The sequence below is a fragment of the Ilyonectria robusta genome (genome assembly GCF_021365365.1).
Source record: "Ilyonectria robusta strain PMI_751 chromosome Unknown BGZ61scaffold_39, whole genome shotgun sequence".
Classification (NCBI taxonomy): Eukaryota; Fungi; Ascomycota; class Sordariomycetes; order Hypocreales; family Nectriaceae; genus Ilyonectria; species Ilyonectria robusta.
In genome coordinates this window covers 200,006-221,901 of record NW_025764473.1, presented here as the reverse complement: position 1 = coordinate 221,901, position 21,896 = coordinate 200,006, and the positions used below count along the sequence as shown (strand labels likewise).

Genomic DNA, 21,896 nt, shown 5'->3' with positions numbered 1-21,896 from the left:
TGGAAACCGTCTGGACGTGTTTATTATCAGCACCGACAGCGCTCTCTACCTACGGAGGCCAGAGCTGCATGTATGTATGTATGTATATATATTTTTCGTCCGGGGAGCCGTGAGGCCCGTAGAAGTCCCCTATTGGGGCACAGGACGTGCTGACCTAAACTATCTACAATTGCTGCCGCATTCAACGTCGCCTAGGATACCCGCAAAGGCTTCTCGCATCAACGGGGAGCCGTGTGCATGCTCATTCCCCCAAGAGACAACTTTCCTACTCGCAGCCAGCCCTACAGTAGTTTTAAAGCACATCGTCTAGGACGTCAATGCAGGTGATCCTAGCAAAGCTCCCATGCAGCTGCTACTCCATCTAGTTCATCCAGCATACCATCGGCTCAAAGGCGCATTGTTTCAAGAGGGCATCCCGTCAGCGGGAACCAATCCCTCTCCAGTCGAGAATTCTCTTGCACAGATAGATCAAGTAGCTTTCCGTGCCCTAAGGCAGGAAAGTTCATGTCCTCTAAAGGCCAGAGCTGCAGTGGGCTCTAACGCAATTGTATAGGGTAGGTCGACACCAGTGACGGCGCACGCAAGGCCGAAATATCCCAAACATACGCCGATTTTTCAGCAGAATCAAATGAATGCAACTAAAAATTAGTGCCTCTAGATTCTCTCACCGAGAGCTTTCTATTGTTGCCAATCTTGGCATGATCAGATAAATATTTCAGACTTGGACTTTCATATATTGACATGTATGGGACTTATGGTCTTCCTTTGTTCATCCAATGGTCCCTCTTTGTCTCGGGGACCTGTAACCAAACCAAGCCGTACCCGTGAACAGAATTACCAGCGACTTCGCAGGAACCTCGCAGTGCTTTCACTTAGAGCCTCAACTTCAAGTGCCCACCGTTCCGCCTCACGTGGTCCAGTTTACGAAGAGCTCAAGCATCGTTCTCCATTGACGCCAGATTGGAATGAGACCAAACGTAAAAGCCGATACAGGCAGAAAGACTGGGCAACGAGGGGATGAGGCTTTTGGAGGCGTGTGCGCAGTGACGCGAGCCAATAGGGGCCTTGGAACCAAGAGGAACGGGGAATATATGGAACCTGGCCGCCGGAAAGCTTGCCTTTAGCCCGGGTCTGTGGACCTGACCAACGAGACCTGTGAATTGGTTGGTTGCGAAGCGCGGGGAGGTTTAGTAGATCAACACTTGGAAGAACCCCCCTCCGCCAATAGCTGGAACAAAGGTTGACTCCTTCGCTACGCTGGCGTCTTCACGCGCGACTGCTTCGGATTGGGACGCGCCATGTCGTCACTCGCACTGGTGGTCAATGGCTCATTCATTCTTACAAGACTCGGTAAGTTCAACGGCACTGGCGACTCGCGAATTTCGCATTGACCACAAAATGCATGTGATACACGCGTGTTATTGGCCTTACACACCTGTGCAGCGATGGATGGATATTACTTGACCCTCCGCACGCAGCCTCAATGGCTTCCAGCAACATCGTTCAGCTCACTCGATCCGTACGACCGACCTTCCCGTCTAGCTAACTGTGTCACGATGTCCTCCGAAAAATTCTCTTCAAACAGCCCATTCTCCGATCAGCCAGAGGCTATAGAGCGCATTGAGTTCTCTTCGTCTTCGCCGGCTGTCTCGTCGCCAGCAACGTCGTTGCCAGCGACACCATCGCCCCGTCCTCGCGGGACCGCCGCCGACTTTACCAAGGTCGATTGGACACTCTGGGGCCGCCAAGAGTGGATGAAATGGCCAGGATTCGAGCGCTATACTGGCGGCCAAGACACGAGGGCGTGGTGGCAGGAATATGGGTACCGCGTTGAAGACCATTCCACCTGTCGACAGGGCAATAAGTTGAAGTGGATCTGCGCAGACTGCTTCGCGCGAGGTTTCAAGAAGAAGTCGGACTTCTGCTTCGTCTGCTCGACAGGGACCTCTATCAAGAAACACCTTCGCGCAGCCCATGGGATTTTGGTATGTCCCCTGGTCCGCGGCCCGTTGACATGCTGATTTAAAAGGGCCCGAACCAAGCTGCCCGTCGCGGGGGAGGCTCATTGTTGCATAACCAGACTATCACTCATTTCCTCGACGCCGACTTCAATAACCCTAACGATCAGTTCCTCCTCAGCAACCTGCGTGGACAATTCAACGTCAAGGGTCTTCGAGTTCTTCTTCTCGACTGGATTACGTACCACAACTTGCCGTTCGAGATAGTCAATGCTGAGCGATTCCAACGGATCCTGCTTTACGGCAACCCACTCCTTGATAAGGCCCATATTCCCTCTGCGAAGACTCTTCTTCGCATGCTCGAATCTGAGTATAGAGGCGCCGTTGGGCCGGTCACTGAAGTATTGCGCAGTGCTCGATCCCAAATCCATTTCTCCTTCGACGGCTGGACGTCAAAATCATTCGTCTCGTTCCTTGGAATCAATGCTCAATTCGTCGATCGCGACTTCGTCCAGCACCAAATCCTCCTCGGACTTCGACCTCTCACCGGGCGACACACCGGCACATCGCTTGCCGACGAGATGGCGGATACTCTTGCATTCTGGCAAATCAATGATCCTGACAAGGTTGGGTACTTCACTCTCGACAATGCAGCCAACAACAACACGTGTATTAGGGACCTTGCATTCGAATACAGCTTCTCTCCTGAAGAGCGACGGATTCGCTGCGCTTGCCACATCGTTAACCTCTGCGTGCGGGCACTGCTGTACGGTTCCAAGGGGATAACCTGGCTGCAATTGTCGCAGCCGATGGCGACGATCAGGACGACGATGAGGAACGGGTTGATCAAGCTATCAACGAGACACTGGATGGAGAGATGGAAGACGACGAGGACGAAGAGATACAGCCTGACGTTGCTGTCAGTAGCCCTGATGAAAACTTCACGTCGTCCCACCCGGCTCCGGAAGAGATCAACAGCACCACGTTCAGGGAGTACAGCCAGAACGGCGCCCCGGGAATGCTTCACAACATCGGCCTTCAGCTACGAGCGAGTCCACAACTGTATGGGCAGTTTCTTCAGTCTCAACGCAAGGAATCTGGCAAGGAATTAACACTCCACTGGGTCTTTAACAACGCCACTCGATGGGACTCGGACATGCGTATGATGGAAAGGGCCCTTCGTCTCCGCCCAGCACTTAACACATTCTTCAATGACGTTCAGAACCGCTGGGAAGCTAAGGGCGCCTGTGAGAATGCCAAGCCCGCAGTTCTACAGGATCGGCTAAGTGGGTACGACTGGAAGATTATGGAGATGCTGGTCAAGCTTCTGAAGCCTTTCGAGGTCGCCACTAAGCAGCTTCAGGGCAGTGGTGTTCCCGGCGTGAGATCGACTTGTGGTAGCTTCGACGAGTACTTCCCTGTCTTCGAGATGCTCCTTGACCACCTCGAAAGTGAAATCGAAGGTACAATCTACGAAGAAGTTGAGGATCCGGTGAGCAAGAGGAGGAAAGACGTCGAGGTTGCCATTTACGCGGGACTTGATAACAGAACTCGTAAATTGTTCAAGGTTTTCATCAAGCTCGGGTGGAAGAAGCTTCATAAGTACTATGCCCTTCTGACCAGTGCCGCATATGTAGGCGCCGTTGTCTTTAATCCTGCGAAGAAGTGGCGTCTCCTCGACCAATTGTGGTCTCGAGTTCCTACTCGCAAGGCGCAGGGTTGGCGAGCCGACTACGAAGAGAAGCTATTGCAGATCTGGGAGAACAGCTACAGTCAACGCGACGTTGATAACGAGGTCCTCGCTACAACTGATGAGGCCTCAATGGATTACATCGAGCGCAGGCTTGCCAGGAGTGCCGCCAGCTCGGCATTTGCCACGACTTCACCTGCCACCGCTTCCAACCTCCGCAAGACCACACGCAAGGCGAAACAGACGACCACGGCGGCAGCGATTGATGATGAATATTCCAGGTACTGCGCCGAGGATATCGTCAACAGTCAGTACTACAGGAGCAGACCAATTGACTGGTGGAAGACCAATGCCTATCGGTACCCGCGGCTGTCTACCATGGCTGTTGATATGCTCAGTATCCCATCGTCGTCTGCAGAGAGTGAGAGGACGTTTAGCAGCGCAGGGCTTATGATGGCGCCGTTGAGAAATCGGTTGGGGAGGGAGATAGTGGCTATGGGTCAGTGCATTCGATCGTGGAGCAAGGCTGGGATCTACACGCCTTCGCTGCCGCTGCTTAGCCTAAGTGATGACCAATGGGTTGATGTACTTGCGTCGCTGAAGGACACGAGCGACTTCTGATCTGCCTAGTAACACCTGTTTTCCACAAATTGACTCTGTTCTGCGACGTCTCTTCCCAAATCACGATCATAATGATGATGTTTATTCCGCCCGGAGGGACATTTCCTATAGGGCCCTACCGCTATGTTACATACTCCCTTCATGTGCTTCCTCGTGTTGTCTATTGCCCTTGCACAAACCAGATTTGAATCACTCCATGTCAGACGGTCCTCTTATTGGCAAGTCACCATTTCCTCTAACGTTCTCTACCTTCACGGGGATTAGTCATCTATTCGATCGAATTCGAATCGAAATCGATCGAATCTTGGCATCGAATCGAATGACAGGTGCTTGATTCGATATCGAATCTATAGGAGACGTGCTAGATTCGCGTCGAATCATATATGACTACACCCGAATCGAATGCCAAGCCATCGAATCGAATGGCAAGGCCCGGTATTCGATTCGATAGATTCGATAGATGTCTGTCCCTGGCGATGCTATTATGGCTCCCGAACTCTCCCCAAGCCTGTAAAGCGGCTTGCCACAGCCACTGCGCAATCATCTGACGAGGAAGACGAGAACGCGAAACTTGAAAGCCAGAAGAAGGTTTGCGCTCTTAAAATTTGCGATATAGACTTACTCTGACAATATCACAGATTCACTGCGGAAGCTGCCCAGCCCCATGCATGACAGGAATCCCTGAAGATGTCTTTTTCATGATCTACAAATCTGCAAAAGGCGCTCTCAAGCTTCTCTGATCCTAGCCTCTCGAAAAACGAAGTTCTTTACCAAGACGACGCTACCTCTTCCCAACCTAAGGCACTCTTCAGAATTTTGTCTGAATACGACGAGGGTGACTGGGCCTTAGCTGCCTTTAAGAAAGCAAGGGCAGCTGGAAGAAAGGCAGCTGCAACAGGCCTCTGGGAAAATCAGGACATGCTCCTAATGCGACCTCGTCTAGGATATCCAGCCATCTACCGACTGGTACCAATCCAAATGGCTGCGGCTCGCGGCCTTACCAGCATTGTCAATGAGCTTCTCCTGAATGATGTCTCGGTCGATGAGGGCGGCGGTTGTAACATGCCGCCACTTCAGTTTGGCATCTGTGGAGGACGATTTGAGACTGCCAAATTCTTGATTGAAAAGGGAGCATTACTTAAATTCGCAGAATCGAATACAGCCGCCCATTTCGCCGCTACATCTTGCTCAACTGACATCATGGACTACCTTGTAAAAGGGGAACTCGACATAAATGCATCAAATATTTTGGGGGACACTCCAATGTGCTGTGCTCTCTCTTCACCCTTCAATATTTGGAAGACGATGGTTCCGTATCTTATCCAGCGTGGTGCCCAGACACAACAACCTAAGCATCACGAGCCGCTCTGCTCAATCTCGAATTCAACGCAGCCATCTATCTTGAGAATCCACAATCTCTCGCAACTAAACCAGGTCCACTCTACAACAGAGAAGTTTGGAAAATCATCAACAGAGAGTGTAGAGATGCTGCGTTCTTGGACCGGTTCTGCGGGTCGGTCGTCCAGAGTGGCGACTTGGAATTTTTTCCTACACATCTCTGTGGAAAACATCATCTGCCTCGGTATGTATATCGCAGCATGCGTAAATCGGGGGAAGAAATCGCAAAGGGTAATATTGAGGAGGCTTTCGAAATCACACCGCAACTGTTCCAGCTTGTCCAAATCGCAAGACAAGTGCGTGAGCGATGGGTACGCAATCACCTACCCCGTTCACTGATAAAGTTGATCGACGAACTAGTCTCGAGCGAGTTCACGCTAGATTGCAAGGGTGCGCAGCGCTTAATATATCGCATCCCTTTCTATTTTGAAAACTTAGATGCGCCTGACAACTTGGATGAGACTGACAGCGAGCCTGATAGCGAGCCCGACATGGGTTAGATTGATGCGGATGAGGTTTGCATGGACGAGATTGACGCCTTAAAATAAAATAAGGCATATTGTCAACAATACATAGAAGAGGACAGAAAGAATATAGCATTATTTACTGTGAATTACCGCAGGATGTTGGAGTCTTTCTCTATCGCTATATTGAGGTGGAAGATTGAGCGAGCCCTCGAATGATCGTTATGGTCACAGCTCAGGAATCTTGATAGTCCGGAGGTCGGAGTTTGCAATAACTATAGGAGAACCCCTTAGGATAATAAGATAGCTGCTCAGCCGCTTGCACGCAGAATCGGCAGTTTCATGATTCCCCGTGGCGGCGTCTACCAAGCCAGTAGCCCAATCCAGCTAATGATTAGATGTAAATGAACGGGCGTCGATGTGCAATGTATTAGAATACAATCAAGTGCACATTTGTATTAACTTGTGTGCATGGCGTAAGATGGCGTACCAGGTTCTCCTAGGCTCAACTATATAAGCTTGGGGGCCAGGCGAGGACAATACAGTCTCTATGAAACGATTTCCGTACCGCAACGATGCACTCCAGGTTCATAGTGTAAGCATCTTTCTCTTCAAGATTCTCAGACATAATAGCCATCGTCCCTTCGACTCGATAAGAAAGCGGTCCAACTTCGTCCAATATTGCCGCTCGATATCTTCTATGATCGTTCACAAATACTGGCCAGATCCTAGAGTATGCATTTCACATCCTTTTTGTTTCATACACCCAGTGATGAATTTTTCCCAATCCTTTTGGAGGAGATCAGCCAGGCCATAATCACCCCGTTTTTTCAAACGAGTCAGCCACTGATTCTTCAGCCCTCGTTCTGGAAATACCAGAAAATATTTCAAGCCTCGATCTTTGAGACCGTTCTGAAGTTCCTCAGGTGTTGAAACTAAGATTACAGTTCGTTGGCCTACGAACTTCTGTATTTCATCAAGATCGTTCTCTTTGAATTGAGGATTACCGGTTTTTCCGTCCACCAAGAAAGAAAACCGTGAAAAATCCAGATCCAGTACTGGGTACCCAGCATGACTATGGTGCTGTTCTAGCCACGACTTCCCGGCACAGGGGAAAGCAGAGATGATGATGGCATTTTGGGTAATCTTTTGGTCCGGACTCGCGGGGCTTGACATTTTGTAGAGACGTAGGGTGAGGGCTGAATTGATTCAGAGGAAATAAATTATATGCAAATATATTTGAATAGTGATAGATGGGGGCGGTAGTTTTTATCTCTCTGGAACTTGGTCCACTTCTTTCCTTTGGGCCCCGGCCTAGGGAATCCATTTTGTGATACATGTACGTCAGGCTGGACGCGGAGGAGGCAAGCTTAGAGTTGGGGTGGGCTTAGGAATTACAGTAACTAGTGGACTCCGGGCTGTAGGAATATCCATCGGACATTATTGGCAAATTTCTGAGCAAATCATTGCACAATCCCTTTGGATATCTTAGCTTGCGGCTTTTGGCTAACTTTACCCTGTCTCTGGCATACGCGTCTTGTAAAGACACGGCAAGCTCTATTGATCTTATTGTACTGTACAGCACACCTTCTACCTAGATAACGATGATGAATGTTGAAGAAGTTAAGAGTCCTTTCTTCATCTTAACAAACGGCGAACGATGTTTTACATTGGTAGAAAAAAAAAGGGGGGGGGCTTCAGAGACATATATACCACATTCCTCTACACAATGCCGCATAAATCTAGGAATGAAATTTCATATCTAGCAATCTTTATAAATCCTAATTGCGGCTGTGATAAGGGTAGAGGAGCCACTCTCTCGGTGCATACAACAGATGGAGTCAATATGGGCGAGGAGTACAGTGGTGTTCAGTACCAGCTTCCTCTTTTACTTACACACGTTTGATCTGTTGATATACCCATATGGTTTTGTAATAGCTTTAAAATACCGTGAACTACAAAACTAGGTTTTGCGGTGTCTGAGGGTCGATTACTATTTTTTTTCTAGTGTAAGCGATACGGTTCCGGTCTCTAACATGGGATGAGGGAGCTGGTCTGCCTAGTTATTAGAGAAAGCAGAGAGAACGGAAGAGGAAGCCGATAATGAACATCACTACAAGAGCGGAAGATACTGTACTATAAAATGGTATATCGAACTGCAGAAGTCCAAGAAGAGCCCAGGACCATTTGTCGAGTTACAGATGTAGATGTTATTGATCTGCCATCGCCCCCGGCCATGATGCTAGTTGATTGAGGGGACATCTATCCCAATCGACTGAACCGTTATACCTCTTCGACGACTTCACGGACCGATTCGGGTGTGGAAGTCTGCAATCTACCCTGGAGCTTCACGGGTAGCGTTGCATAAAGAAGTTATATAATGGTCAGGAATTGATAGCGCAAGTCCTGGTTTCTTTGCTTCTGTGATCAGTGGGGGAGACGAGAAGATCGCCAACGTCTACCAGTTGATGTAAAAGGAACCAAGGTGAATATTACCTGGCTTACAAATGAGCGAATTTTGTTTCGATTTTTTTTTCGAAAATGTTCTTTTGGAATTATCCCCATCTTCATCATCTTTACTGTCCTCAAATATCGCCAGGACGCACTTTGCTTGTGAGTTGGTATGCGACTTGGTCTTGACGGCGCACATAAGCACTTTCAAATGCCACGGTAACAATGCATAGGCAGTGTGAACTACTTAGCAACGCCGACATGCCAAGTTTAAATCGCGAAGAGGGGTTCCCGCTTAGTAGATGCTGCTACAGCGCGACAGTAGTCTACACGCCTCTGTAATTCAAATCGTATGGCATTGATTTTGCTGTGGCAAGTAGTAGACATCGAAATGGAAACCCTTCAAAGTCACGAACACAAGGAAATGCAATAAGCGGTGCGGATTACAAAGAAATAGAATATTACGGATTAGTCTGGTGTCTGAGATAAGAAGGTAATATGAACCGGCTATCCGGTCATCTATAAAATCTCAGGGGAAAAGATCTGCTCCACTCTCCAACTATTATGCGTCGACTCTCTCCATTTACGACCCTATACACCAGGAGTAGTGAAGCCCGGCAACTGAGGCCAGTTGCCCAACTCAGCCGGGTCGCCACCAATGCGGACCCAGATGGCGTGCGAGGGCGTGGGACCGTCGAGGACGAACATCTGGTACCACGAGGGGGGGCTTACGAAGGAATTCGGTGGCGCCGTGACGGTGCAGGTATTGCCAGCGCAAGAGAAGTCGGGGAACAGGGTGCGCTGGCCCATGGTGACGCCGTGGGTGGAGCCGATAGAGGCCATGAGGGAGACGCGCATGTTGGAAGCGCCCTCGGCCAGTGTCGAGTCGAGCCTGAAGCTGTAGGTGCCGCCGTATTCCCAGTCGTGATCATTGATGGAAAACTCGGGCTGCGTGGCACCCGACAGCAGGTAGTCGGGCCAGAAGTACTCGAGGCGGTACTCCTGGGGGTGCTTGCCCTGGTCCTGTGGGTCAGAGCCCGAGATGAGCACCTTGCCGTCGCTGAGGAGAACGCCCTCGGAGTGGTACATGCGGGCAATGGTGGTATTGGCCAGGACCGTCATGCGGTGGCCGAGGGGCTGTTCAGGGTCATAAATGACGGCGTTGAAGTTGGAGTCGTCAGCCAGACCGAAGCCACCACGGCCAACCTTGGCACCATTGATCATGAGGTAGCGGCCGTCAGGAAGAGCCACCATTGTGGGCATAACGCGCTTCGAGGGCTGTTTGGACGTTAGCATGTGCAAGACAGAATGTGGTTCTAAGCACCTGGGGAAACTTGTCTTACCATTCTCTCAATTGTCCACTCGGCGCCTGGGACTTCGGGTTGCATGATGACGCAGTTGTCAAGAGCCTCGTTGCCGGGCTCAGCGGTGGTGCCACCGCATACCAGAACGGTCAGAGGGTCGGTGTAGGGGGCCTTCTGGGGCATAATCATCATGGTGCCTTGCAAGGGGTAGTTGCGGCCAGTTAGGGGATTGTCGACGGCGCCGGGCATGTCAGGCAGCTTCCGGATGGACTGGAAGTCGGTCTGGGAGATGATACGCGACTCGTTGAACTGGGCAAAAAAGATGTCGCCGGTAGGCAGGATGGCCAAAAAGGGATACGAGTTGCGGCGGTTGATCTCGTCGGCACGAGCAAGGTAGTCGAGGTACGTGGACTCGGTGACGCCGTCGGGGTGAGGCAGAACCTCGCACGTCGGCACGATGGGCGCGTCAGAGCCAGACTCGCCGCCCATGGCGAGCAGCGAGCCGTTGCTCAGGATAATGGCCGTGGGATACCAGCGGGGATCAAAGAGGCGCAATATCGTGTAGTCCTCTTCCCAGTTGTTGGTGCCGTTGTCCACGCCCTGTGGCGAGTCGGGAGTAAAGAAGCGGACGCCATAGACAGACTCGGCCGACCAGCCGCCAATGTTAATCATGCGGCCAGCCTTGTCGGGGAGAGTGAAAGAGGCTGAGCAGAAAACGTCCGTCTTGAGGGCGAGCTCACGGTACGTGTTGGTGGAGTAGTCAAACTCGAAGGAGCCCTCAGTGTTGTCCAGAGACGTTCCGTGCTTCTCAACAAAGACGACCTTGTTGTTGATGCCAACAGAGGAGATCAGGGGCACGATGGGCGACGTGGAGAAAAAGTCGTACTCGCCCGCGGCATAACCAGACGCGTAATGGAACGTGTTGAGTGAATCTCCAGTCCATTCGTAGTAGTTGATGTGGTTGCCGGCACCGCACGTGTAGTTGCGGTCGCCAGGGCAAGGCATGCTGCAGAAAGAGTCCGCCTTGAAGACATCATCGCGGGACTCGACGGCGCGAAGATCGCCGCAGACGCACTGGCGGCCATACTCGACACCGCCGGCGGAGTAACCAAACTTCTGGCAGCGCTTGAGGCAGAGGTCAATCGTCATCTCGCTGCTGGCGTAGTTGACGGCGTCCTCCCAGAGCCACTCAAGGATGTAGGGGTTGCCGTTGTCGAAGACGCAGCCCTTGTACTCCCACGAGCCAGGCAGGTCGGTCTCCTTGACCACAGGCACCGGCCAGATGGTGAAGTCGCCCTTGGAGTAGAGGGACAGGCGGTTGCCGGCACCGCACATCTGGGTGTCGTCGCCAGAGCAGGCCATGTTGCAGTCCGCCTCGTCCGTCTTGGAGGCGCCGTTGTTCAACGAGTTGCCGCAGTAGCACTCCTCCGAGTACTCCATGCCGGCGATGTTGAAGCCATTGGAAATGCACGTGGCAATGCACATCTCGGGAGTGTTGCTTGAAGAGGGGCTTCCCGGAGCGCCGTCCATGGCACGTCCAGGAGGGTCAATGTAGCAGCCCTTGTACTCCCAGCCGGTAGGCAGGCCGGAGACGGTGGGAAGATCCGACAAGGTTGAGGACACGGCACTGGAAGTGGACGTCTCATCTGAAGAGGATGAAGTCACGGAGCTTGAGACGACTGTGGTCAAGGACGAAGCCACCGGGATGGCCGTGGTCGTGGATGCCACCGAAGAGGGGCTGTCCGAGGACACGGGTGCATCACCAAAAGTCCAGGCACTGAGGCGGTTGGGGCCACCACAGAACTGGGTCCCATCGCCATGGCACGCCATGGTACAGCCGTCGGCAAGGTCGCCACCGCCGTTGGCATACTCGTTGCCGCAGAAGCACTCGCCAGAGTACTCGGTGCCGGCGAGACTGAAGCCATCTGCCTCACAGGCGGCGACACAGAGCTCGTTGGTCATGGAACTGGCACCTCCCGACAACCAGACCTGCGTGGTCAGAACGCGGCCAGTAGATCCCTCCCTGCATGACAGATTAGTTCGTGTCCGAATATGACAGATCCCGCGGCGGTTGGTAGGAGCATCACTTACTCGATGCAGCCGAGATAGGACCATCCCGGAATAGTAGGAGGCGCCCCGGGGCCAGTAGTAGCGGGGCCCTTAAAGACAGTCAACCTGTTTCCAGCACCACAGGGCTGATCGGCGTCGCCAGAACAAGGCATGCTGCAGTCCGAGTCGTCCACCTCGGTGGTGGGCACCGTGTTACCACACCCTGCAAGGCGTGATAGTCAGCCGTCGGTCTCATAAGCGTTGGGGTTGGTGGGACGTCACTTACAGCACTCGGCCGTGTACTCCATGCCGGCGTAGGAGAAGCCGGCACCGTCGCAGAAGGCGACACACGTCTCCGCTGTCAAGCCGGCCGTGTCATAGTGGACGGCACCGTTGAGGGCGCGCTGGGCAGTGCTATCAACGAAGCATCCGATGTAGGTCCAGCCATCCTGGGGGATCGTCGGCGGTGTCAGGTCCCTGCGGAGAATGACACTGGCCGAAGTCAAGTAAAGGAACGCTGCAACGAGTGCAACACACCGAGTGACGGCCATCTGAAACCAAACGCCAAGAAGTGTTGGCAAATGACCGGAACGAATGTACTGCGAGAGGCTAAAGACCTTTGCGTGATTTCCTACAAGGAGTAAAGGAGGGAAACCCTGGTGGTTCGAAACCTGCACCTTATATCTCTTAGTTACGCCCAGGCGCCCAGACGCCCAGCTTCCCCTTCCCCCGACCACGGCCCGCCGTTCTCCAATAGTTCCGGTCGACTCAGCGCTGAAAAGCAACCTAGGCTGATCGAGGAGAGGACCAAAGCCGAACCATGGTTGCCATCGTGCCATCCGAGGGGGGCCCGGCCAAGCTGGGGGTGAAGCTGAACAGCCCCGTGGGGAATTGCAAAAACAATAGTTGTATTTCGAGCAAGCCTTGCAATCTCCACGGTGCTGCCGTGTTGTCAGAGCCTGGCGCACCCTGCCGGCCTGGGAGGGTAGCCAGGAGTCGGGAACGGCAGCAGAGAGTCAAGCTTGCCATGCAGCTCTCCAAGATAACGAAACGACCAACCATGACGGAGTAACTCAGTCAGCGTTGGTTCAACCCCTGAACGCCATGCCGGGTGGCGCACAGCACAGGACAGGGGTTTGAAGGATTGACCGCCCGAGCCCATGGCTGTCAGCGTGCAGCTTTTAGCTGAGAGCGCATCCAGGCCGCTGCGGTACCAGAACCACAAGTATCGCCCAAACGGGCCATGGCGGTTCCAGGTTGAGACACTTTTCCCTCGTGCCAAGGCTTACAGGATCTTGGACAGCCTGATGACGCAAAGTGACGCGAACCCCACGTGTTATTTTACGTTGAGAGCAGCTTCTTGCAATTGTTGGACGCGGTCTCCACCAGGGGAAAGAGTGTACATCAGAAGCTTCTGGACAGAAACAGCATCTACCGTAAACCTGTCAATATAAACTGCAACGTCGGTACTTTTCAATCTCCCCTCTTACACGAGCTACCACATGCCACGCTTTCCCGGAGCTCGGGCATCAAGGGCCTAGCGTCCTCGGGTAGATCAAGCACAGACACAGAACTGCCCATGGCATTTACGGAGCAATATTCCGCGCTTCCTGCGACGTGTGGTTGAGCTCCGTAATCTTTGGCCTTAAACATAGACGGCATGGCCAAGTAAAGAAGACAGAGTACAAGCACAGGTGGTCTAGATCCAGATGCGCCACAACCATATCGGAAGGTGACACTAAAGGACTCAAGGTGGACTCGTCATAGGCAACCAGACGCAGCCGTGCCCAGCGAAAGCTACGTAGATAACAAGAGTGCATACATAGTACGTGCGCGTTGTGACGTGTTAGGGTCAAGACTAAGAGCCGCCTGGCGCATCGGCCATCACTCATCACATCTTATGCTGATGCAAGATTTCTCGTATGGGTATCTACGCCGTCCTTATCGGCATGCATGAATGTGTTAGCATGGAGGGAAAAAAAAAGATCCCGCAGACCCTCGAGTCTCAAACGTGGTCATGATACGGCATGACTGAAGAAGGATCAATGACTACGATTAGTAAATTCCTAGATGATCCCGAGTCCACTGCAGAGTGGGCATCCAATACAAGAAGTACAAAACAGAGCACACCAAAGCGACCCGACGCCGTAGCCCGATTCCAGTCTAAAGATTGATCCCAGCTGCCGGCCAACAACAACAGCAGCCCCACCGAAGCACAGAGGATGGTCAATCCCGGCAACGTAACATTGTCTCCCCTGTCGGTCCCCACTCGGTGTGCGTCATAACAGTTCCCCGGCACTAAGGTTCTGTTGGGGGGGCGTTTCTAATTCGGCGCGATGCATTCGTGCGCGCGCACCCCAAAGTAAAAGGAAGCGGAAGGAGAACAAGAAGCAGAGAGAACAGGAAGCAGAAGCAGAGAACAAGAAAGAGAAAAGAAGCAAAAGCAGGTCGCTTAGCACTTTCCCTCCTGCCACATCTTGACCGACTTGATGACCATGCCACGCTCCTCCTTGGGACCCCAGCTCGGCAACCAAGTCGAGTTGGACTTCCAAAAGTCGCGCATGGGGGTCTCGCTGTTGTCGGCCCAGGGTTTGCCGCCAACGGCGTCGCTGCAGTAAAAGACCGGAGTTAGTCAAACGGGCACTAGAAGGAAACAAGGAGGAAATAATTAAAATGGTGAGGTTGGGGGGGGACAAGGCTGCCAGGGGCCGGGGGAAAACGCGAGGGTGGGGGAGCGGGTGTGTGAGTGTGTGGGTGTGTGGGTATGTGGGTGTGAGAGTCTGTGTGTGGGCCGCGGTGGTCAAGAAGCATCTATTTAGACTTACGGGAACCAGCCATTCGTGGAACCGACGGCAACGTTGAGGATGAGGAAAAAGGACTGGTCGAAGGGCGTGTTGGCGCGTCCCGTGCTGCTCCAGGGATCGACAGGCACGGAACCGTTGACGGACGACCCGGCAAACTCGCCGTACGTCCACAGGTTCTTGTTCTTGGTAAAGTCGAAGAAGATGACTTGCTGCAGATTGACGGCTGGGGTTAGCAGAGTCCTCTCTCGATTCAATTGCGTAGTGTAAACGGTAGCTGGGAAAAGTGTGCAACAGCGAGCCGCATCGTCGCCCGGATCCAAGCTAATCGCCAGCCACAGCCCGCTCGTAGCGTAGCCTTATAGAATCGCGCAAAGCACAGACGGCGCGGACGGGAACTTGTCGTGGGGGCAATGGAAGAGGTCTGGGGGGAAGAGGAGTCGCCGCGCTGCGCCAGAAGCAGAAGCAGAAACAGAGCTTGCAACTCCACCACAAGAACCATCACAACACGCTCTGCAACTCACCCGAAGCCGGCCGTCGAGCCAGGTAAAGAGATACTTCTCGCTCCACTCCAGCCCGTACGTGTGGAACTTGTCGCTGTAGCGGACTCGTTTGCCGCCCCATTCGCCATAGCTCCTCCGCCAGCGATCGTTGATCGAGGCGGTGCCCCAGTGCAGGGCCGACGAGACGAGGTTGTCGCCCATGTCGTACGTCTGCGCGTCGTTGCCCCGGCTCTCGATGATGTCAATCTCGCCCGACTTGGGCCACTCGCCGTAGACGTTGTCCTGCGGCATCATCCAGATGGCCGGCCACAGCCAGTCGCCCCGCGGCATGCGCGCCGTCACCTCGACGCGGCCGTACCGGATCGTCTTCTTGCCTCGCGTGTTGAGCCGCGCCGACCGCACCGGGTTGATGATCTGGCCCTTGGTCGCGTTGCTGACGGCCGCACAGGGATATCGCGCGTCCAGGTCGTCGGCCTGCGTCTGGTCCGTGGTGCATTTGCCGTCGGCGCGGCCATCCGTCGTCAGGTTGACTGTGTGGCCGTTGACTAGCTGCTCGTACGTGATATCGGTGCTCTCGAGCGTCATGGTTGGCACAATGTGCAGCCCCTCGGCGTCGACGTACGAATTGGCCTTGTCCTTGGTGGTCCAGTCGAAGGACCCGGTACTGCGGCATCGTCAGCCCTGCTGTTCGCGACCAGGGGGTTAGAGTACCCGAGATAAGTTCCAAGGAACGATCCCCGTCAATACTCGATCAAGGGGGAGGCGATGCAACATACCCGAATCCATTCATCTGCACCTCGTAGTTCCAATTGTCCATGTTCTCGAAGTGATCGTCCATAATCATGCAGTACTGCGCCTCTCCGTCAGCCTGGGTCTCGGGTGTAAGTCGCCTCGTCGCCTTGGGTTGCACTCACATCTTGGTTAGGCACTCCACGAGTGGCATGCCAGCAAAGGTATGCGCCGATGGCTGCGTAGAGGACAATAGTCAGCGTACGGTTCGAATAGATGGGCAAAGATGTGGGCAAGGAGGTGACCACAGAGGGATTAAAGAAACGGTGGTAACTGACCGAGACCGATGAAAACGGAAGTGTAGAAGATGATGCCGTCCCAGTTGATCTCCCTCTTCGACTTGTTGAGCCATGGCTTCTCGAAATCGCCAATGAGTCGGCTGCTCTTGAAGCGCCGACGCGGCCCTGCGACTGGTTTGGGTCAGTTCAAACTCAACACAAGTGAGAGCTGCCTCGTGCGGATTCAACGCACTCTCATATGTCGAGGCAGTTCGGACATACGTCGCTCGTCGGGACGTCAGAGAGGGCGCAACTGGTGTCGCGGCAATGGGAGTTGCGAATGGGTTTTCAGGCGACTCATTGCGAGGTGTTCCAGTGGGATTTACCGATGTCGAGGCGGGTTCCTCGACAGTATAGTTGACCGTCCTTGAGGATTCCATTGTCAAAGCGGGAGCAGCCAATGTGTGAATCCTCGAAGTGCCGAAGAGCCGGATGCCAAGAGAGAAGACTCTTGACTTGGTCCCAGGAAGTCGTGATGATATGGAAACAGTGCTCTGCTCTCGAGGGCCTTGTTCTTGGAATCCAAATAAGGTTGGAGCTAGGCTTGGGCCTCCGAACACTCAAGGGCAATAACACCAGCCGGGGTTGAAGATACCCAGGTGGCCGAGACCTTGATATGGCGCTCGAGACGTCAGCTGAAATGCAGCCAAGTATGACATGGCAATGGATCTATAGAATGCCGTTGCCTCGTTACCGTGACTTCAATGCCGACTGGAGTCCTAGACCGAGATGCCGCCTCGCCGAAACCCTGGTCGACTAGGAACAGGGGTAGGGGCGAAGGGATGCCCTGGCCGCGAGGCAGTGTGTACAAGACGACGAGGTATCAGGTTTCGATAGCACTACGACAGCCTCTAGGCGTCCAGACCGGGTCCGGAAGGTGAGGATCCTGATCTGTCATCGAGATACGGATACAGCATATGCGTCCAGCCGAGAGCCATGCCTATCTGTGCATACATGGTGGCTTGCATGCAGGGGACTGCAGGGGACTGCTGGAAGCGCTGAGGCTCTGATAATGGAGTCAAAAGAGCTCCTCCCCGGTCAGCATAAGCACCTTAGCGCGCAGAGCAACTCAAAAGCCATCTGAGTGGATCCTGTACTTCGTATGAACGACGTAGGACTCCGTTGGCTTCAGGGTCAGTGGGCGTTAGTCAACTCAACAGCTCGAATTGGAGTGCGCAGGGTTGCATTTAGCTCTCCAGGTTCATGCGCCTAAGCATGCGGCGACCGAATCGCCACCATATTTTTTTAACACGTACGCCACAACTGCGTGTCGTGTTGTTGGTGGAAGTTGACCTGATAGTGGCCCGGGTGTTGAGGCTGTTGGCGACGCCTCTCGAGATAGGCGACTACGACGAAAACTCCGAAGAAATGGTTTAGGATGGCATCCGATTGGATGTGTAGCTGCTAGTCCGTTTTAGCGGGCGCGTTTCGCATGTGAGCTAATAAAGTGCCCGTCATCGACTGCCGGGGGTAGAGATATTCGTTATTCGGAGCTGAGATAGAGCAATCGACCGGTGGTTGAGTACTCACACAGTCCCATTGTCTCAAGCCGCCGAGGCCAACGCTTCTCTGCCCCTGGCTATCATTGATTCACTAATGCAGAGTCAACTTGCCGAGCGTGCCAAGGTCAATAAAGCTTTCCCCCTAGACATGGTACATATGACGCGGATCTCGGCACAGGCTCCATTAAGGGGCCCGGCAGTTGGTATTTGCCCTCCCAAGGCGGCCCTGACCCTATCGATCTGGCGGAATGGAATGGGTCCTGGACAAGGTTGTGCAGTCGTTAACTGCCAGCGTGGGGTGTCGGGTAGATCCACAGCGGGCAGCGCAGCCTAAGCCTTGTCTTAACTCAGGAACAGGCTGCTATTAACATGGGATGATTAATACGGATCAATGCTGAGTCTGCCGTACAGTCAACGTCATGAACACCATCCACTCGGCAAAAAAGAAACCGGAGAAAAATAGCTACGTATCGATCATCTGGTTGGTGGCTGTTTCTCGAGCCGGAAAAGAAAAGAGGAGCACCGCGTGATTGGCCCTCTCGTATACGGTACTGAGTTGACGCTCTCTGCAACCTCTCTGCAACTTCTCTGCAAACCCCTTGCTAGTTACCTGCAGCAACCGCCGCACCAGCTGTCTTGGCCATGTCCTCCTAGCCGCCTAGCGTTGCCATTATCGACGCAGAGCTACGTATTGATAAACTGCAGCATGATTGTCTAATTTGTCTCCATCTAGCTGCTGACGGCAGGACCGCCACGGGCCTCGATGGTCCCGAACCTTGGTTCAGCTGGCAACTAACCAGCTTCCCTATCTGGTGGCAGTTGCTTCGCTGTCAGGTCAAGGCGGAGGTTGCGTGCCAGCCTCGGTATTGTCAGCTCTCTGATCTCACCGGACCCCTGGGCAAATCCCCACACCTCCACCGGCCGCTCTGGGCAATCTAGAGCCTTGCCAGGTTGGCTGAGAGCAGGCGAGTCGAGCGCAATGCAGGCCGCCGACCCGGACACGAGCTCCTCCGACGCCCAAACAAGGCTTAATCCCCCTCAGGCTCACGAATCTAGAACACGGTCCGAAGGGTAACTTTCATAACATGACCTAGGGCCGTTCGCCTTCGGCTTGCCTCTTGACCAGATTAACTTCACTTATTTTCCGTCTTCTTCCCAAGTCTTTCCCCTTTCTTCCCGCGAGGGAGATCGTCAGGTTTATTGGGAAAAGGATTCCTCCGTGCGAGCTTTCCCTGCGTGCAAGTCCCTATCCAAGAATGGCCTCCGAGAAGATGCGCTCTCGCTTCCGCGAGTCGATTGCGCCTACGCCTCCCAGTCCTTCTGCCGATCCGCAGATGCTGAAGAAGCTCGAAGGAGGTGATTTTCCCTCAGTCGTTTCTCACCAGTCTCCGGAGCGGCCATTGAGGGGATACCCTCCATCACGGTCCGGCCATAGCTCCTTTTCGGGGACGCCTGTGATGAGTCCCCCCGATGCCAAGGAGCAGGCACTAGTGAGTCCTGTCGACACATGTCCATCTCTCGTCTTATTCACCCCATGCACTGCCCACACAGGGTCGCCACGTTGAGGGTTACCGTGCCAATCTTGTCTTCCTTCTTGTTGGGACCCCAATTTTTTCATGAACGTGCCCCGACATTATACTCCTTCACCCCTGCCTATGCATCTGTCCGCAACAGTAACCAACCTGCGGCTTCCCTCATGACCGGAAAAGCCTAACGGGACCTAGGTTGCCAAATACCTCGCCCGCCGTGCGACCCTGCTAGGGTGGTTCGAGGAGCCAGCCGCGGCCACCATTACCAGCGGCTGGTCTTCTACCTGTGTTGCGCTGAAGAAGCCTGACGGCAACTACGCCTATGCGCCGGATGACCCAAGCCCCGACCTGGTGGCTGCTGTGGCCCGCCTGGAAGAGAATGCCGTCGTTTCCATGGCCTCGGAGGTGACTAACACGGTCATTGACACCATTACGCCTAAACAGGCGAGCCTACTTATGGAAAGCACCGGCGCCCGCATTCCCATCGTCCCCAGCCTGGCCGACGTCCACCAGTCGTTTGTGCACTCGACCAGCTCATGCATCGTCGTCCAGGAGCGCTGCGTGCTCATTTGGTCCAATGTCCCCAACACCGTTATCAATGTAGCACACAATGTTGAGAAGCAGCTACTAGGCTTTGTAAGTAGCGGCTGAACCCGTCCCTCCATCTCACTAGCAAGCCAAGCCAACCGCATTTGGCAACGCCTCCTTGGGGGCCAAGATTTTCAAGAAAAACGTCACAATGACGGACGGGGCTGACTCGAATTGTGATGGGGCAGATTGTTGGCCCTTCAATGCCCAGCGGATTGCTTGCCCAAACCGAGGAGCAGTCAATTGAGGGCCTCCCCACACCTGTCCGTGGCGCCATCGACGAGAAAAATGAGGTCTACCAACTCGCCATCAAGGTCGAGGAGGGCGAAGGCGAGGGAGATGAGGATCTCGAGGGCAAGCCGCCCGTGCGGCCTGCCCTGAGATTGCACTCGGTCCGAATTGGTATTGTCATGATCTTGGTCATTCTAACACAGAGCATGGGTGTTTCCAAAGTGAGTTGATTACTATTACACCCAAGGAGAAACCCTCTCAGAATAGAGCTGCGCTAACCGACAACTCTATAGCTTCTCCGGGAGTGGTCTTGGGACGGCGATTGGAAGCGATTCATCTTGGTGAGTTGTATCCATGTTGCGACGCTCTTCGGGGAAACTGACCCAGATACAGGTTGTGGTCATCCCGCCCCTCTGCCTCCTGTCGTTGGTAGGTGATTCTCGGGCTCTAGACCTGCAATTTGCAACTGTCTGACTGGCTGTGTAGTTCTTCTTCATTGTCGTCGTTAGTAGTGTCTTCCAACTGCTTCTCCCGGCTGGCATATGCCTGAGAAACTCGAGATACCATTCCGGTAAGGCTGGCCCTCGAGACATATGGTAGGAGCTTGGAGCTGATCTAACGTGCGCCACAGCCGTCAAGCCCAACCGCAAGCGCTACGTCGACTATGAGCAGTGTGTCCAACAACCAAGTTACTTGACTTGGTTGGTTGGGATTGGTTGATTACGTAACAACCAAGTAAAGTAAAGACGGTCTTCAACCAAGCAAAGCAAGACCCCTTCGCTTACTCGGGTTTACTTGAGGTTACTCGACTGCATTTCCGTTTTAGGCAAGGTCGTTGCGAAACCCCCCCTTTTTTTTTTGAGGTCGCGACAGGAGGCTGCAGCCCGATCAATTTGTCCCATGTCTTTTGCTGCACAGTCCAAATCCCAAGTTAATAATGCCTTCATATCCAATGTTTCAGCCTCGGGGAAGGTTCGGAAAGGCTACACCCCCTAGGACTCCCTCTGAGCCGATCGATTCTGCTCAGTCCAGTACCCCTAGCTCGGTCTCAACTCCAACCAGTGTGCCACTTCATGGCGCTTCTCCCGCAACCGTTTCCCACGAAAGAGAGGTGCCAAAAGCTTCTCAATGCCATTTCCCTGTCGAGTGGGACAAAATCCGTTACGATGGGAAGCCAGTGCCATCCATCCGATATCGTCAGCCTCATAAGCGCACCATCAACTCCAAATCCCAACCCTCAGCAATCTACAGACACGGCGCACAGCTTACAACGGACGGAGACAATAAGTACTGGCTCTGCAAATACTGCCACGTTAGTGGCCATCACAATACTGCGCTCTTTGCCAGTGAGAGCACGACCAGCATTATATACCATCTGAAACATCAGCACAGGCTGGAAGAATTTGGCTACAAGGCAGCAGAATGCAACCCCTTCAGCATAGCCAAGGGCGCAACAAATCTCACATCATACCTCGGAGGCCGGCGCTTGGTGTTCAACGACCTGCAATTTAAAGACGATTTTACCGACTGGGTGATTGATCTTGATCTCACCTTCCGTCAAGCAACCCATCAACGCACCTATGAGATTTTTACCAACTATCTGGAAGACAGCGACAAGATTCTGCCCAAGAGCCCGTCAGCTCTTAGTAGCTGGGTCAAAGAGAAATGGTTTGGTGATGCTGGGAGACGTGTTTGGCTGAGAGAAAAGCTCCATCTCACCACAAGCAAGATTCACGTCTC

General features: G+C 53.4%; 6 protein-coding genes across 6 annotated transcripts; 2 read left to right on the top strand and 4 right to left on the bottom strand.

Moving 5' to 3' along the window:
* Positions 1-5,187: 5,187 nt before the first annotated feature.
* Positions 5,188-6,167, top strand: BGZ61DRAFT_485692 (uncharacterized protein; the record flags this gene model as incomplete). Its single annotated transcript, XM_046249744.1, has 2 exons — positions 5,188-5,851; positions 5,887-6,167. The coding sequence occupies 2 exons, from the start codon at positions 5,188-5,190 to the stop codon at positions 6,165-6,167; spliced, it is 945 nt and encodes a 314-aa protein (XP_046095916.1).
* A 672-nt stretch (positions 6,168-6,839) lies between these two features.
* On the bottom strand, positions 6,840-7,307 carry BGZ61DRAFT_369924 (uncharacterized protein; the record flags this gene model as incomplete). Its single annotated transcript, XM_046241984.1, has 1 exon — positions 6,840-7,307. The coding sequence occupies one exon, from the start codon at positions 7,305-7,307 to the stop codon at positions 6,840-6,842; it is 468 nt and encodes a 155-aa protein (XP_046095915.1).
* Positions 7,308-9,173: 1,866 nt separating this feature from the next.
* On the bottom strand, positions 9,174-12,486 carry BGZ61DRAFT_540050 (glyoxal oxidase N-terminus-domain-containing protein; the record flags this gene model as incomplete). Its single annotated transcript, XM_046254859.1, has 4 exons — positions 9,174-9,860; positions 9,926-11,909; positions 11,978-12,158; positions 12,222-12,486. The coding sequence occupies 4 exons, from the start codon at positions 12,484-12,486 to the stop codon at positions 9,174-9,176; spliced, it is 3,117 nt and encodes a 1,038-aa protein (XP_046095914.1).
* Positions 12,487-12,612: 126 nt separating this feature from the next.
* Positions 12,613-13,040, bottom strand: BGZ61DRAFT_464963 (uncharacterized protein). The gene has a single exon (XM_046247525.1). The coding sequence runs from the start codon at positions 12,995-12,997 to the stop codon at positions 12,722-12,724; it is 276 nt and encodes a 91-aa protein (XP_046095913.1). The 5' UTR covers positions 12,998-13,040; the 3' UTR covers positions 12,613-12,721.
* A 1,347-nt stretch (positions 13,041-14,387) lies between these two features.
* BGZ61DRAFT_485689 (concanavalin A-like lectin/glucanase domain-containing protein) lies at positions 14,388-16,686 on the bottom strand (the record flags this gene model as incomplete). Its single annotated transcript, XM_046249743.1, has 7 exons — positions 14,388-14,544; positions 14,761-15,060; positions 15,121-15,903; positions 16,016-16,107; positions 16,154-16,206; positions 16,307-16,438; positions 16,500-16,686. 7 exons carry the CDS (start codon positions 16,684-16,686, stop codon positions 14,388-14,390), a joined length of 1,704 nt encoding a protein of 567 aa, XP_046095912.1.
* Positions 16,687-19,064: 2,378 nt separating this feature from the next.
* BGZ61DRAFT_485688 (uncharacterized protein) lies at positions 19,065-20,386 on the top strand (the record flags this gene model as incomplete). Its single annotated transcript, XM_046249742.1, has 3 exons — positions 19,065-19,298; positions 19,533-19,973; positions 20,114-20,386. The coding sequence occupies 3 exons, from the start codon at positions 19,065-19,067 to the stop codon at positions 20,384-20,386; spliced, it is 948 nt and encodes a 315-aa protein (XP_046095911.1).
* Between the last annotated feature and the right edge of the window lie 1,510 nt (positions 20,387-21,896).